This window comes from Pleurodeles waltl, chromosome 5, assembly GCF_031143425.1.
Source record: "Pleurodeles waltl isolate 20211129_DDA chromosome 5, aPleWal1.hap1.20221129, whole genome shotgun sequence".
Taxonomy (NCBI): domain Eukaryota; kingdom Metazoa; phylum Chordata; class Amphibia; order Caudata; family Salamandridae; genus Pleurodeles; species Pleurodeles waltl.
The window spans coordinates 908,950,366-908,966,836 of record NC_090444.1 but is presented as its reverse complement, the minus strand read 5'-3'; the positions used below and the strand labels follow the sequence as shown (position 1 = coordinate 908,966,836).

The 16,471-nt window shown below is 43.3% G+C and overlaps 1 protein-coding gene across 1 annotated transcript; it reads right to left on the bottom strand.

The window, feature by feature from the left end:
• Window positions 1–211: 211 nt before the first annotated feature.
• Window positions 212–16,041, bottom strand: VSX1 (visual system homeobox 1). The gene is made up of 5 exons (XM_069235037.1): window positions 15,626–16,041; window positions 11,530–11,608; window positions 11,261–11,384; window positions 4,895–5,075; window positions 212–3,005 (listed from the first exon to the last, which is right to left on the bottom strand). Exons 1-5 carry the CDS (start codon window positions 15,999–16,001, stop codon window positions 2,734–2,736), a joined length of 1,032 nt encoding a protein of 343 aa, XP_069091138.1. The 5' UTR covers window positions 16,002–16,041; the 3' UTR covers window positions 212–2,733.
• Window positions 16,042–16,471: the final 430 nt, after the last annotated feature.

Here is a 16,471-nt window from a genome sequence, read left to right as displayed (position 1 = left end):
CGCTAGGCAGCTTAATTCAGCGCCGGCGCAGGGGAAAACGCAGGGGTGCGCCTTATTCCTCTAAATACGGGGCACCCTGGTGCAGTGCAGCCCTGCTATTTTTGGCGAAGCACACACAGCGCTGTGCCATTTTAGCATAAATCTGGGCCTATGTCTGAGACCAAACAAACCCTTATGAATACAATAAAAATAAACCACCAATAGTCGAAAATATGGGATATTTTTTATTCCTGGCTTCACAATAAATAATCGACAGACAAAACAGAGAAACAGAAACGTTCAGAAAATTCAGATGACTAAAGTGCTTCGGGGACATAAATATATATTTATATAGATATATTTACAAAAACGACCAGGAGCAAAACCTTACATTGGAACACAGTTTGACAAACGATCAATAAGTACAAAATAATCAACCTTACGGTTTCCCAAAATATTATAAACTATTTATCCTGGCTCAATATGTACATATGGTATAGTGCTCGTTTTTTTGATCGCATATTATGGCAAGTAACATTCGATAGTGTGGATGAACCATAGATTGGTACCTCGGATATGCAGTGTAACGAGTACATGAGGCAATACAGAATCCAGTGCAGATAAAAAAGCATCTCTACTTCCCCATGAGAACCAGAAGCAAGAGTGTCAGTGTGGGCTTTTGTTCTCATAGGAGCGGATTTAATAAGGTCCCACCTCTAAAATGCACGTATGAAAACAGCTGCAAAAGAAAATACAGGCTCGATATAAAAAGCAAAGGATTTTACCTTTCACAAATTTGCTAAATCAGAGGGTTTCCAATCTACAAAAAAAGTTATCTGATGTACTAAACTCATTTCAAAATTTGGAAAAGTTTTTCTGAATCACTGAATGAGTTTAGAAATGATTACGAATTTGCAAGTTGGAAGTGACGTGCTTTGGGCCTCCCTTACAAACTGAGAAGGGGTACAGTGTTTATTCATAATTCTGCCCGAGAACAGCCTCCCAAGTTGGGGTTCACAGTTGATTTGCTTTGTGGAAAGGGTCTCCACTGGACTTATTCTCCTTTGGAAATCATGGCCACAGTTTCAAGGGGAGTGGACAGAGGCCGGGGAGACCACTGCTTGCTCTCACTGAGGATTTTCATAATGGAAAAACTTTTTTAAAGTAGTCCCATTTCCTTCAGGAAACCTGAACTGCTTTAAAAAAACGAATTTTGTAAAACTTTCACAGGGATGGCGGTCTGCTGTCCCTTGCTGGCCACTATCCCGATCCCTGTGAAGGCCGCCACTGGAAGGGAGTCGTAACTTGAGACCTGCCAAATGAATAATATTAATGCAGTTTGTCATGCCACCCCCTCCGATTCCTTAGTTTGCAAAACCAACCTATTTGTACATTGGTGACTTTGCAACATAAATAAGTGGTTGCAAAAAACTGGTGCATAAATTGCGACTACTTTTCCCCGCCAGTACAGTAGTGCTTCTCACTCTCGCCCAAATAACTTGAGTGGCTCAAAGTGCCTGCTCTTGCAGCAGTTTTCATGAACTGCCTCTCATCCAAGGAGCCAGAGGTACTTAGAAAAAGACATCCGCCAGCGTATGGATCGTATGAAGCAGAGGTGCTCTGTTTGCTTTTTCTTTTCTGTGTGATGTTAAACCGTTGTCGTGGTCCTTTCATGAGTAAAGTGCAGCACATCTTCAAAATGGACGACAATTCCCAAGTAGAGATGGGAGGAGACCATTCGAGTACTTGTTGACAAAACCTTATTTTAGAAGTGGGACCTTTTGACGTATAATGCATAGGCTGATTTCTTCTCTTGGATATGTAGAGTGCATTGACTTTCATAAAATTACCCCGGGTAAACCCCCATTGAATGGGGGTGGATAAATGTATAGTAGGGAGTCCGTACAACTATTGGACAGTATCAGATTGGCACCTTGTTAGGTAAGGGCTATAAGTGCAAAACCACTTCTTTGTAACATAGCTTTGTGAGAAAGCGAGAGAGAAAGAGTGACATATTGAGAGAGAGAAAGGGAGAGAGGAAAGCGACAGAGAGAGAGCATGAGATGGCATGTGAGTTGGAGAGAGAGAGAGAGAGAGAGAGAGAGAGAGAGAGAGAGAGAGAGAGAGAGAGAGAGAGAGAGAGAGAGACAAAGCTAGCACAGCAGAGTTAAAGAGGTAGACTGAGGGAGCACAGCGACTAGCCAATCATAGAGACGGGGGGAACGAAGGCAGCAGGGAGGAGGGATGTGGATTTTCCCCATCATTTCAGAACGAGGGAGGACTTCAGTGTGGTACAGGTTTAAAATAACATTCGTTCATCACGAGTCCGGGGGGGGGGGGGGGGGGGGGTGCCAACGCTTTTTAGGCTGTATTCGTGTTAATTGCTGCTTTCAAGCCCATAGCAAAATAAAATACTAGTTACCTAACTTAAGTTACTTGTTCTTTTAAAAAAATACTGTCTCTTCGCGTGGTAACTTAAAATTAGTCGAAATGGGTCTATTTTCTTACCGTTCTGATGGAGTTAAAAATGTCTAGATTGGTCAAAACATCCTGTCAGTAAATATTTCGAAAATATCGTATTTTATCTAAAAATTATATCAGAAATTCAATATAGGAGCATTTTGTCAGCATGTCTGCAGCCGTGCCACCAATATACTCTCTTTATGTTCTCTTTAAAAACCTTTTTTACTCCCTTTCTACCTGAGTCATTTTAACCCTCCACCCCCTGCCCCGCCCGGTGTCCCCCTGGAGACTTCAGTGCCCATTGTCATTCACTTCCAGCGGCACACCACCACTGAGGCCTTGCCTGAAAGTGCCTCTGCTCTCGTGCTTTGCCGTGCTCGAGAGGTCCATGGCGGTGTCTTCCGCGCTCTCCGCTGTGACGTCTCTCTCTTGAGAGTTCCTTGGGGAGTCCACTTGGATGATTTTAAAGTCTTCTTCCTCCGAGCGCTCACTCTTCAACCTGGATGTCGCGGAGTCCTCGTTTTCATCCTTTCTTGAGACGTCCATGGATTTTTTATGCATTCCTTCAATACACAAGAGGAACTAAGTTAAAAGAGCACTGAAGCCTGGCAGAGGCGGGACAACTGTCAATCAATGACTTCTCCCAGATTGCTACTGGGAATGATTGTTAAATGAGAGCTTTTACTGAATTTATGAAGTTCACTTAGAATTCACACTGTTTGGACATTTAATGAATGATAGACATGTCTAAAGTGGCTAGCCATTAAAAAAGCATCTTAGTGCTAGGACGGAGCAGAGCCTACTATCAAATACCAACAATCAGCAGGAAATTTAAAATTTAAAGGCTTTCCTGAAAGCCACCAGTTGCAGATAAAACAGGGCAGAACCTCCCAGGGCTTGGTGGTAGCAGCAAGAATGAAGGGCCGCCCCACAGGAGGCGTCTGCATCTGAAGGGTATACAATTACTTACATTGATGAAATACTAATTCTAAGCTTTATCAATTAATTAATGTGCAAATACTGCTGGAAATGATTTTCCTAACGGGACATAGTCACTATAGGAACCAGGCTGGCCTCTGGAGCAGTGATGCTACGTGAAGGGCCAAGGTCCCAAGCTCCTACATACATGAATTCCCCTCGCCTACAATAACATTTGATTGAAGACCACTTCAATTTCAGAATCAAGATCTGCTCCACCCCCCAATAATTCTCTCTTTTTAAATCTAGTAGTCCCTCTTGTTTTTCATCTGAATAAGTCCAGCCCACCATGGAATTTTTCCTAAAAAAATGACTTAAGAGCTCAACATTCTAAATGATTCATCAGCGATCATCATCTTAGACAGTGCAACAGTGCAAGCAGGTTCCAATCGGAACAGTGCAAGAAGTCCTGACTTCTTTTAAAACTCTGCACACACTTTTAATGCTGGTTATAGCCCATATCCGTTGGTTAAGTCTTTTTAGACATTGTAGCTTTGTTGGTCATTTTAACTCATTTGTCCATACTGTGTCCTGATATCCACAAAGGTTTACGTTTACTATTTAATGCAGTTTGTTTTGTTTTAATAAACAAGATGTTTAAAAGCCTTCAAACAGTGCTTCCATGTGTTGTGAGTATGCTTACTTATACAAATGAAGGGGCAAGGTTTAGTAAATGCAGGAAATTAAATCATATCAGACTTGGATGCTCCCTGGCCCTGTAGGATACAATCACAGCCATAGTCTCTTGAACCAAATGCACAGACATCCAAAACTGTGTTTACCAACAGTTCTCCCTTCACTTGCGTGTAGAGGAAAACACTATTTATCAGAAAACATAATCTGTCACAACACATGCACACACAACATAATTTGTTGACCGTTGTGTTTTTTTAGTACTGGCCCTTAATAAACTAAGTAACAATTAAGAGTGGATTGAATTCGTGGAATTTAACTCAATGGAATTCTGTGGAGTTACAAATAAACTCTGTGAGATTCTGAAGAGTTCCGCTTGAGTACATTTTCTACTTGAGCAGCAGCCTTCTGACCGTGAAAGTTTGAAACAGTCCGCGACTCCCTGCATTAGACAAATCTCACCAGATGTCCTCCTAGCAACTGAAAATCGTGCTAGGGGAGGCCAAATCTCACTCAAAACACTTGTTAACTTATCATTTTAGGGCCACATGCAAGACAAAATTCCGACATACAGTAATTGCTGGAATTTTACCAGAACTCCACGTTACAAGCATAATGATGAGTTATCAAAATATGGTAAATTCCACTGGCAGAACAGAATATTTAATCTACCCCTACTAACAATACATCTGAAACTTTTTTTAAAAGGCAGAACTTTTACAATGAAAGTGGGAGCTTTACATTTAAAGGTGATTTTCTTTGTGAACCTCTACTTACACTAACACCACACCTCTTCTTATTGACATGAATGCTTCATATCAGGACGCCTCTACTTACTTACCGAGCAGCCAAGGGGCGCAGGAGCCCACCAGTCCACTCTTGGCGGAATTGATGATGGATTCTGGCAGAGGGATGGAGTGCCTCACCATGGCTCCGTACAATCCATACTCTGCCATTACACTGCTCCTGCCCCAACACTTTTCACGCTTCCTCCACTTTGCTCTTCTGTTCTGAAACCATACCTGTGGACAGAAGAAAGAAGTGGTCATGGTATTCTCTTCAGTAAAGAGATGGATTGATTTATACAGACAGATTCATCCTGATATTTACAGTATGCATGCCCCAACACTAGAATTATTGATCCCACATAAAAACAACATTTAATAGTGAAGCTTCTGTAATCTTTCCAGGAAGCTGTATCTCTTGGCTACGAACTTGGCAATTACATTCTAGAAATCAATTACAACTTCCACATCGTAATGTCATGCTGTGACAAAAGCTCCAGTCACCTGCTGCATGGAATCTTCCCCAGTCCACAGCTCCTGAACTGGATACCACTGTTTCTATGAATTATGTGGACTAAAAACAGTGCCACGACCAGTAGTGGCAAAATAACATACCTCTTCGCCATGTCTCCATGGGAACCAGCATCGTCAGATGTTGCATCGCTAGTTCTCATGAAAAGATGACACAGAGCCAGGTATGGTACTGAACTATTCTTCATTATCAATGGCCCACTATGCTCTATAATGATCTACTTGGGGAAGCGTGGGCTTGACTCCTATCACATGTCTCTATGCTGCTATGCTCTACATACTTCTAGCACCTCCCCTCACTCTGCCACAGGAAGAGGTGTCCAGTGTTCTTGCTGTAAACTTAGGAGGATTTCATGCCTTACGGTCCTCCTAGTGTGCTCATTAGGACATGACATCCTTTCTCCCTTACTTAAAGAAAGGTGGCACAACATGTATAGCATATGAATCTATTTGGTTTGTTGGTTAATATGTGGCAATATAGACTTCACAGTCATTTGCATCCTTAGTAAGGCATCACCTGTGCACTCTGATGGGGGCACTATCATGCATTGCCATCAAACATTAAAGCACCATCAACATTGATTATGGCATTTTGGTCAACTAAGATGCCCCAAATGCTTATGATGTGAGAGTCAGCCTATAGGCTGCCTCCATAACACATGGCTATGTCCAACGATCAAACCCCTTGGGAGAGAGTACATTGTACCCTGGGCGAGGTGTTGAGGAAAAAGCTGAGAAAGGACTCCATGCTGGCTCTACTGCATATACAATCTCATTAAGACACCAGTAGACATAAAATGGAGCTACTGTGGGTTGGTCTTGTCGGTTTCATGAATGAAATAGCTAAGATGTGGTTTCCTGCAGAACCAACCCATCCCTTATAGCTAAGAAACATGGAAGTGAGGATTGGATCACTGCATGACCCCTGAGATTCAGGCCCACAAGTCCAGAGGCTGCCACGAGAAGCATTTTAAAATATGGGTAGACAGGGGTGTGTACTGTGGCATTATCATAGACATTGGCCAGAGATAATTATAGAACGATGAACTTAAAGGTAAAATCTTGTTTGACGTCACAAAGTTGCATGTGAACACAAATTTAAAATGGAAATGACTGATGGCAGCATACCATTATTCACTGATCCTCTTCGATAATCTAGCTGTATGTGCATGATGTGTATTGGATGTCACACTATTTACAAACTGCCAATTAAAATGTTAATATAAAACAGCATTAATGGCCATAAAACAGTTATTCAGCAGCTAAACTGGTACATGCTCCCACTAAATTCTGTTTAGTGATGCTGACTGCAGGACAACTTTGAGTCTTCACAGACGACCTGTGTAGAGCCTGCCACTGAGTCATGCTAAGGGCTTTCATCCAGCCTGAAAAGAGTTCTTGCTGAGTGCAGACAATGTCACGTAAACTGACGACTGCGCTTCAGAGTATCAAGCACAATAATATTCTGATACCCTGGTATCGTGGGAAAAATATAGAGGAAAAAATATAGAAAAGTAAGGGCACAGAGGGAAGTATAGGTTTACCGTTCTTCACTCTGCGTCTATGAACATTGTCAGTATTTATATAGCTGTGGAGTTAGGTAAAGAAAATCTATACATACTTACCTTTCGATATTTTGTCCCTCGATATTCTGTCTACAATATTAGGGGCTTACTAACAAGGCCCTTGCGTCACCGGATCCTTACTTTTTGTGCCACTCCGGTGGCACTGTGCCCTGCCCCATATTTACAAGGCCGCGTTGAGCCACTTTTCGTGGCTTAGTAAGGCCTTGTAAATATGGGCCCCAATGCAGCTTTCTGCGGCAATGGGTGTTGCTGTGTGTCTCCCCAGGGGCGCAACGAGGAGAAATACTTTTATTTTGATGCTAATCCAGCAATGCTAGTGGAGGCCCCATTGAAAACAGCACAGAAGCACTTTAACGACTGCCCTGAGCAGGCATTGAAAAAATTACATGTATCAGTGCATAATGGCACAGTGAAACCTTTTAGCCATTTCTGTGGCCCTTTTTTGTGGGAGAATGCCCACCTTCCAGGTATAATGTGACGCAAGGTTTTTACAAACTGGCACAATGGTACAATTGCACCAGTTTGTAAATGCAGCGCTGTGTGGGGGACTGTTTGCGCCACCCTAGCACAAAAATAATTATGCTAAGGCAGCACCAGGGGCTTGTAAATTGAACACGTAGTGTCCCACAATAGTCTGTAGTCGTTAGTCAGGATTCACACCACATAAACAACTATTGCTCAATACCATGTTATCTGAGTAAGCTGTATGCAGACATGTAGTTTTAGTTTTACTTTTTTTGTCTATTCTTTGACTTCATACAGTCCTCTGTAATTTTACTGCCCTCCAGAATCAGTGCTTTGTTGCTGTTTGGATAGCAAGTTGGTGCTTAACAATATACCAGTAGGCAAACCAATGTGTGACATACACATTGCCTCTGCAGGGCTGCGTTCTCGCTGCTGCGCCAACAACTGAACTGTGTTCTGCAGCCTGAGTGGTCTAATAATTTATGTTTTAGCAGATCTAAGAGGTACAAAGGATGGAGGCTTACACAACATGATCTTGCGATCTATGACATATTACCTGAACTACTCCACACAGTTGAACACCTCTTCGCGTTAAGAAGGTATCCACTTCAACAGGGCTCTTGAGATGTAAATGGGTTATCAAAAGGAAACCACAAACTTTCAACAGAATGCCTATATCCCTACCGCTTTAACCCCTCACTCTGGCTCTTGTAGTTAAAGCAAAATCGGTGAGTACTAGCTCACTAGTCCTTCTGTCCAGCTAGGCCACAGACACCAACGAAATAGCAAAATTGCGATCACGTGATCTGTGGATCACCACGGACACACACAAAGGTGGACCGCACCTTGCAGTGCCTTTAATATGGACCCTTTCATGGATGCTAAAACTCATGGTTGTATTTCAGAACATCGACTATAGAACTATGGTGCTGAAACAACATTGTACCAACAATAACGACAACCAAACTTTCTTGGAGGTAAGAATACATTGGTAGGCACAGATTTACAATCTTTAACTCCACATATATGAACGTGGAAGGTTTGTATATTATTGAAGTAGAAATATGTGGACTTAACTATAGTAAACCTAAAATTACCGAGATATTGTCAGGTTGTTGATATTTTGGCTATAAGTATTTTTTTACAATATTTTCGTAGAATTATATTTAAAGCCCAATATTCCAATGTCAAACACAATCAATATACCCCTGTTATTTCTCCTTTTTTATTCGGTCCAGTATCTCTGTCTGAAACAGTAACATGCCATTGAAGGAATTCTTAGAATTCTTATCCTCAGAGTGTAGTTAAACATCCTGGAAATCAAGGTGCATAGGCAGTCTCTTCAGTTTGAGCTTAATCATACTGTAAACTGAATTTTAAGTTAATAATCTTTACTAGCACTAGTGAGCTAACAATGTTCTTCTATATATTTAATTAACTTTTTTTTTTAATAGAGAGTCCTGTCCACATATGCATAGAATTGAGTATGTGTTTGGGATGGACACCCACTGGCGGCCATCAGTTGTTATAGACCCACAAGCTGGAGGCGCTCTTATAGAGTGTAACTCTGTCTCATATTGTGTATTGTGTAATCCAATGAGGCTCCTTATGTGAGTGAGGTTTTGTTGTAAAGTATAAAGGAATGCAGAAGTATTGTTAGCTTAGCAAGCATAGCTCACATTTTGCCTAGGGCATGATTACATAAATACAGGTATGTTAATGAGTACATTGCCCATGCAAGAGAAAGTTGTAATATTACTGACTATGCAACTGGTTCATTTTGCTAATTATTAGCCCTGGCTGGTCTCAATGTGACCACTGTACAGGCAATATCAGCAGGATTAGATGCAAGCATTGAGAACAGTCTCTGGCATCAGGACTGGTATTAGCACAAGGAGTGGCCAGTGCTGGCTCATCGTGCCTCTCTTCAGTGGCCTATGAAGGGTGGCATATACCCTTGTGTAAGAAAAGAAAATGGATCCTGGGACTTCTGTTTGAGTAGTTAAGTACTACACTAATCAGGGCCCTCTAAGGCTCTGGGACAAATTGTCACTGCACCTACAACCCCAATGAGAGCTAAGCCCCTCTTTTCTCCACTTCTCCTTGCATCTCTGCTCATTGCGGGAGCTTGAAATGACCTGTATTCCTCAGATGTTCTGGAGCAGTCATATAAAATCTATTATGGACATCATTCTGAGGAAGGCGTTCGGTTGGCTTGGCTTACTCTGATAAATTCAATGAACATACTAGTACTTAATTCCTGATCAATTACATAATGTGTCCCTGGCTATTTGACTCCTTACATTTATGCAAAATTTCTAACAACCTAGTATTGGTTTTGAATTGTGTTCATATTTATAGAATAAGTAAAAAGTGTTCAGCCTTGAGAAGCCATCAAAGCTGTTCGGGATCATTAAATCTCAAAGCAGAGGGGTTCTTATCAAGGATTACATGATTCTTAATTTGGACACACCTCAAAGGCCTTTGGGGCAACACTGCTTGTAGTACTGCCCTGGTCCGCACTGCCTGAGTTGAGAAAAATCATGCTGTTCAGTACTTTTTCTTGTGATTCACAAGCCAACTGGTCCCCTCTATTCCACAGTTAAAATAATTTGTTTTGCAGCAAGTTTACAGTGTCAACATCTTTCAGTCATCTGGCAGGGTGCTTATGCAAGAACATTGTCCAAAAGAAGCTACGCCTCAAGAAGGTAAGTGAAACTTACTCTGTCCTTTTCCTCCATTGCAAGCAGTGGGGTGAGCGCCCTTGCTGGGCAAAGTCGCCCTTCGTAACTAGGGATGGGTAGGACTCATGGAAAATGACTCCACAGAATTCCACAGAATTCCATTAAAACTCCCAAGATTCTGAGGAGTTACACCAAGGAGCATAAATAGGCAAGTCATGCTGCTCGCGCTGTCATTTAGTGCTCCGTGCTAAATAATCAGGACAAACTGCACCACAAGGTGCACCAGAGGACACAGCTATTGAAGCTGATTTTGCTGCCGCTCAAGTGGAGTTTCTACTTGAGCAGCAGCCTTCTGACTGCGAATGATCGTGACAGCCCTCAACTGCCTGCGCTGGAAAAATCTCACAGATGTCCGCCTAGCAACCTGAAATCATGCTGGGGGGTGCCAAACCTTACTCGCGCTCACCCACTTACCTTTCTGGAGCCATGTGTGAGAAAAAATTCTGCCCCGCGGCAACTGGCAGATTTTGGCCGGAACGCCGCATTACAAGAGTAACGAGGAGTCACTAAAATGCCACAAATTCTGCGAGCAGAGCAGAATATTCCACCTACCCTTATTTGTAACAAACCTCTGCATGTCCTGGCACACCTTGAAAGACTACAGCGTGTTTTTGTTAAATTATGGCAGACCAGAAGGAGAGAGTAGCTGGAAGAGGGGAGCAGGAGATGGCGCGCTCATAATAAAGATGAATGTCTCTGACATGCCTGGCTGTGCTCTCTAAGCTGCTGGTGTCTGTCTGTGTACTTGTGTGTTTGTACATCTCAGTCTGTGTCTAATTGTGTGTATGCAAATTAGTGTGCATGCGGATGTGTGTGTTTGTAAATATTAATGTTTTGTATGTGTAATAGAAACATATTTTTGTGTTTTTGGGTGTCTGTTTGTGTCACTCTGTGAGGTGTGTGCGCGCAACTCCAATCAGTTGACTTTATGTTCTGTTGTGAATATCTGCATGTGTCATTGAGTGTGTGTGTGCACGTCTGTGTGCTTGCGCGTTCGTCTGAAGGTTCTTGTCATCATAGGCAACTTCGTGCTGGAAAGTGTTTGTGTATCTGTGTGCATGTAAAAAGAGTGTCTAACAAAACTCTCTGAACTCACCTGTATCCTGTCTTCCGGAAGTTCAGTTTTCATGGCCAGCATTTCCCTGGCATACACATCCGGGTAATGGGCGTCACTGAAAGCCTTCTCTAATTCTTCCAGCTGGTGAGCAGTAAACACGGTCCTAACGAAAAAAAAAACAATCACAGCAACAGGTGAATATTGGACATATCAACACAAAAAATACCATGCCCTGGAAAAAGCGGGGTCACAGCGTCCAGGGGGGACAGTGGGAGGAGGTGTGGATACCCTATACAAGTGCTCCTCACCTGTGCCGTCGCTTCTTTCTCTTTATTTGAGAAGTGGGTGTTTTCAGGTCACTCTTATCCCCAGACAGGCTGTCGTCATCTGTGTAAGAAAACACGCGTTTATCAGTTAAGAGTAAAAGCAGCCTAGACGCATGCGATCCGTGAGGACGAGGCCTTAAACATATTTAAAAATAATAGGATTCTTGGCAGGAAGTAATTTATGGCCTGTGCAGCGGTTTGTTGCTGAGTGAATTTCCTTTGCTAAGCTGAATGTGGAAAGCAAGTGTCGCTGGAACGCTGTGAATACGAGTTAGTCTATTTTTTACTACTGGCTGCAAAACACTTAAAAAATATATAATGTTGTTACATCAGTTCTTTCTAAAACCACGATTCCAAACACTCTGGGGTCAAACACAGAAACAGGAAACAAACACACTGCTGAAACTTTAGAAAAACCTGGTTTGAATTCTCAGTCGTTCAGTTTCAGTCGGTTTCTCTTGGTTCCCATGGTCGCATATTGCCTCATTTTGGGCAATGGACTATGTTAAAAATAAAAACATAATGTGCATTCTTCTGCTAACTGACAGTACCAACTGAAACCAAAAGACACAATTGCACACCAGTAACCAAGTTAAGATGCAACTGGAGACAACGGGAAATGTGTTCCCGTGGTGCAAAACCCGCCGGGAGGACAACTGGATCCAGCAGAGACCATCAGAAACTGGTGGTAACCATTCCGACCCGAAGGTGCTGGCGTCATTGAAAAGAGATGGCAAGATCAACGTTTGCAAGACCAGACTCAAAAAACAAAGACTACCAAAATCTAAACCTTGCTTAAATATCTCTCAAGCTAACTTTCGCCTTGCATTTGATACCGCTAATAAGCACTAGCCACCGCCAACACCAGAATCGGAGTTAGAATAGTAAATGGACCCAGTCCTAACATGCTTTGTAGTGAGTTTGAGTTGAGAAACTGAATATAGAGAAGAGGATTTTGACGGTCTACGTTTTAGGGTCTTTGGGCCAGATGTATCAAAAAAGCCTTTTGCGATTCGGTAATAGCGATTTTTAAGAAATCGTTATTTCTGAGTCGCAAAATGCTATCTATCATATTTGCAATTCGGTAATAGCGATTTCTTAAAAATCGCAAATGCAATTACCGAATCCCAAATTGCGATACCGGCCCCATTCGCACCTATGGGCCTGTAGGCCCATATTTGCAAATTTTTTGCATTTCCCAAATTGCGAATTCCTAACTGGAATTCGCAAATTTGGGAAATGCAAACCCCATGGTGCTGGGGGCCTAAGGCCCTCTCTGGTGCACCCCAAGAATTTTTTTAAGGACATGTATGGTGCACACATGCCAAAGGGGCATGTGTGCATTACATGCCAATTTTAAAAATGCATTTTTAAAGTTTGCACATGGTTACCACCAAGTTCAACTTGGTGGTAATAGTGATTCCTTAATGCCCAATTCGCATTAAGGAATTGCTTGTTACATGTGATTTAGAAATTGCAAATAAGGATTCCTTATTTGCGATTTCTTATGTAGAGAATTGCAATTTGCGATTCTCTAAACGGGCTCGCAATTTTAAGGAATCGCTATTTTAGCGATTCCTTAAATTTGCAAATCGCTTTCATAAATACTGAAAGGCATTTTTGCATTCGCAACCGCCCATTCGCACCGTTTGCGAATACAAAAATGGATGATACATCTGGCACTTTGTTTGTGCGAATGAAGATTGAAGCAATCTGAGTTTTTCACAATGAAACCCATGTAGTAACTACATTGTTCTGTGAAGGCGGTCAAATACATCAGCTTTGACGAACCAGGACCAATTGTGCTTAACTCCAAACCCTCTAAAAAAAGTCTACAGCTGGAAACAAGTTTTATGAAAGGATTTTCGATCGGGAGGCATGGGCGGTGTTTAAACGGGACATCCTTTTCATCTTCAGACTTTCACCCGGAACAAGAAAGAGAAACGAAGAAAGGAGAAAAGTGTGTGTATTGGGGTGATGGGTAGCGAAATACCGACCAAGGAAGAAAGGTGGTGAAATAGAGCTTCCGAAAGTAAGATAAATCGCCAGGAAGTGGTCAGAGGGGTGGTGGTACGGGGAAGATATGAAAGAATCTCCGTTCTACAGCTGCAGATGCGGATTCCGAAGAAAACTTTGGGTCCCTCTAATTCCTTTTTTTTTTAACAGTTTAAGCACCAAGCATGGGGCAGGATTGAAGTGCAGGTAGAGTATCTGGGATTTAACACAGCTTTGGGTCCAAGGTGGGACACTGCTCAGGCCTCTGTTGCAGTCAGCGCGGCAGACAACCAGGGATCGGAGGAAAGAGCGTAAGGCTGATCCCTAAAACGCACGAGGTCGAGGAGGCCCTGAAACCCAATTTCAGCACAAGGCCGATGAAGCTTTCAAAAACCCCATTCAACCAACGGCCAATGAATCTCTGCGAGATACGGGAGACTCAGGGACCCCTAAATGCATTTAGCTGGGGGAGGCGGGGGAGGGCATCATTTAGCGTTACGCCTCTTTTGGGAGGGATCAAACTTCTATCGAATAGTGAAACCGATAGACGCTCCCTCTTCGTTTCAGCACCAAGCTGCTTCGGACAGCTCCCGCGCTGGGCAACGGAAGCCAGCACATACCCCGGTACATATGCACACTTCACGAACCAAAACACACGCCCTTCACCAACACCCCTTCTCCCGCTTCTTTCTCTTAGCTAGGGTCAGTGAATGTTTATTATTCAATTCCAGGGGTCAAGAGGAGACTCGAAAAGCACATGAACAAACAATCTTTAACGTGAGGAACGTGGCTGCGTTACTACACACACGGGCTCGTTTCTGACAAAAGGAGAGAAGGCAAACATGGGCGTGTATGTTTTAGGCACTTTAAGTATGAGATTTGGTGTTGCATTCAGATACTCGCGTGACTTTGCAAATCCGAGCATTTAAATTGAGTTTCAAACGTTTTCCGACTAAAGCAGAAACAGGCTTGACACCGGCGGGTTGGAAAACTGGGCTCCACACACGTTCAAATCATCCCTGGGCGCCTCCGTGATTTCTTGTGCCATTAGTGCTTTTAATGCACATGCAATTCAAATCAGAAGGTACAAACCCTACTGGTACTCTACCACTAGAAATGCTTGGGCATGTAAAGCACCGATATGGATGAGTTGGTAATGGTGCATGGGCCAAGTTACTGACCAGTTTTATTCATTTACGCCGAGCACGGGATTTAGCCATTTTCGAAAAGTCAATTTCAGCCGAAGGAGATAAACTTTTGGTCCCAGGCGCACGGAAGGATGCCCGACGCTCAAGCCAGAAACATTTCCGAAGTGTCTAAGTTCTATTTGCTGCAAGGTAGAAACCTTACAACAGGAAACAGCTGTGTCCGAACGGCAAGTGCTAAAAGATGACTAGAGAGGACGCAGCCAGTGGCGTAACAAGGCCCCCGAGGTCTGGTGTTGGGGTGGGGGGAATGGGGGCGAGCTCCAAGTGTCCCGTCCAGTGGGTAGGGGGCCCCCTCCAAGTTCTTTGCAGGGGGCCCTCAAGTTTCGTTACGCCACTGGACGTAGCCACAAGGTGGACTGACCAAGGAAGCAGCAGGGTGATCCTCGCAAGGGAAATTAGAATGGGGGATCCACTACACTCTTTATTTGTATACATTTTGGAAAACATTTGGCACAGAGCTGAAGAAATACACGCAATAAAGCGTAATCAATATGCTTTCAAATCACGATATTATAAAGAATTATTATTTTTTAATATGGGGACAATTCTGAATATTAGCGGTCTTACAGGAACAAAACCCAACATAATAACGAATAAAAAAAAATAACAATATTGTTGGTGTTATCATCAATATAACTGCCACTAAAATGATAACAAGAACATTAGTAATAACATTATTAGTCAAACGAATAATTAGATATATTGTATTGTTATAATTATTTGTATTTTATAATAATAATAATGATAATAATAATAATAAAAAAACATCAGCTTATCGAAATAACCACTAAACAGACAGCTAATTCAATATCGTAAATTTTCAGGCCGTCATAACAATTAAAACATGATAAATACACAAACGTATACAATGTTACCAGAGATGTTCTCCTTGTGCTTCTCCGACGGGTGCATGTACTGATGCTCAGCTCGGGGCTGTAGGAATGGAATGTGTGTTGGCAGGAGGCAGTGGGTGCCGGTGTGCTGTTGGGCAGCAAAGCCACACAGGAATCCCAGCCCCAAGGGCAAGGAGCCGCCGCTCATAGACACCCCACTCAGGCCTGACCCGGGTACCTCGCAGCCAGGGCCCGTCGAAGGAGGGGACGGAAAGTCGGCCTCTAGCCCCAGAAGGTCGGTAATGGCGAAGCCCTTGGACCGGAAGCTGCTAAACCGCGCCGGCCTCTCATTGCCCGCGTTGGGCACCAACACCTTCCCTTTGGAGCTCCCATCACAGAGCTCGTCTCTCCCTGTCATGCTGATGGCTGGCCACTACTTTCCCTTTTTGCTGCTGCTCCGGATGATGGAAGGGGCCAGGCCTCTACGGGGGCTTTTTATCTCCTCCCTCAACCCCTGGGAAGTCCAAAGCTCCAACAAGTGGCCGCCCACTTCAGTGACACCACTCACACCCCCCGCGCATGCTTAAGGGGGCAGTGTGCTCCCACTTGTCCCCAGTTCCGAAGGATTAATTGCCATCAATTTCCCGCTACAATCCAATAACCTCCCCGCCTCCCATTCGACCTCACCCCTCCTCCATCCTCTTCTCGGACGGTCGTTTTTGCACACATGACAGATTTCACTTAACTTTACATCTGTTAAAGAGGCTTCCTTTTGTCTTGGTGAGTATCGCACGAACCACTCTCTAACGCACCGAGTTAAACCCCTCTGCTCCGCTTTCCCGCCTAAATTGCCTCCGACAATGAGCTGCCAGGCCCCGGGCAGGAGGC

Excerpts from the sequence above, each read along its gene's own strand:
- VSX1 (XM_069235037.1), bottom strand. The coding sequence starts at position 16,001 with ATGACAGGGAGAGACGAGCTCTGTGATGGGAGCTCCAAAGGGAAGGTG. Across the intron at positions 11,385-11,529 it reads AGAAAGAAGCGACGGCACAG|GACCGTGTTTACTGCTCACC; the intron begins GTGAGGAGCACT and ends TTTTTTCGTTAG. Across the intron at positions 5,076-11,260 it reads TTCCGGAAGACAGGATACAG|GTATGGTTTCAGAACAGAAG; the intron begins GTGAGTTCAGAG and ends TTCTGTCCACAG.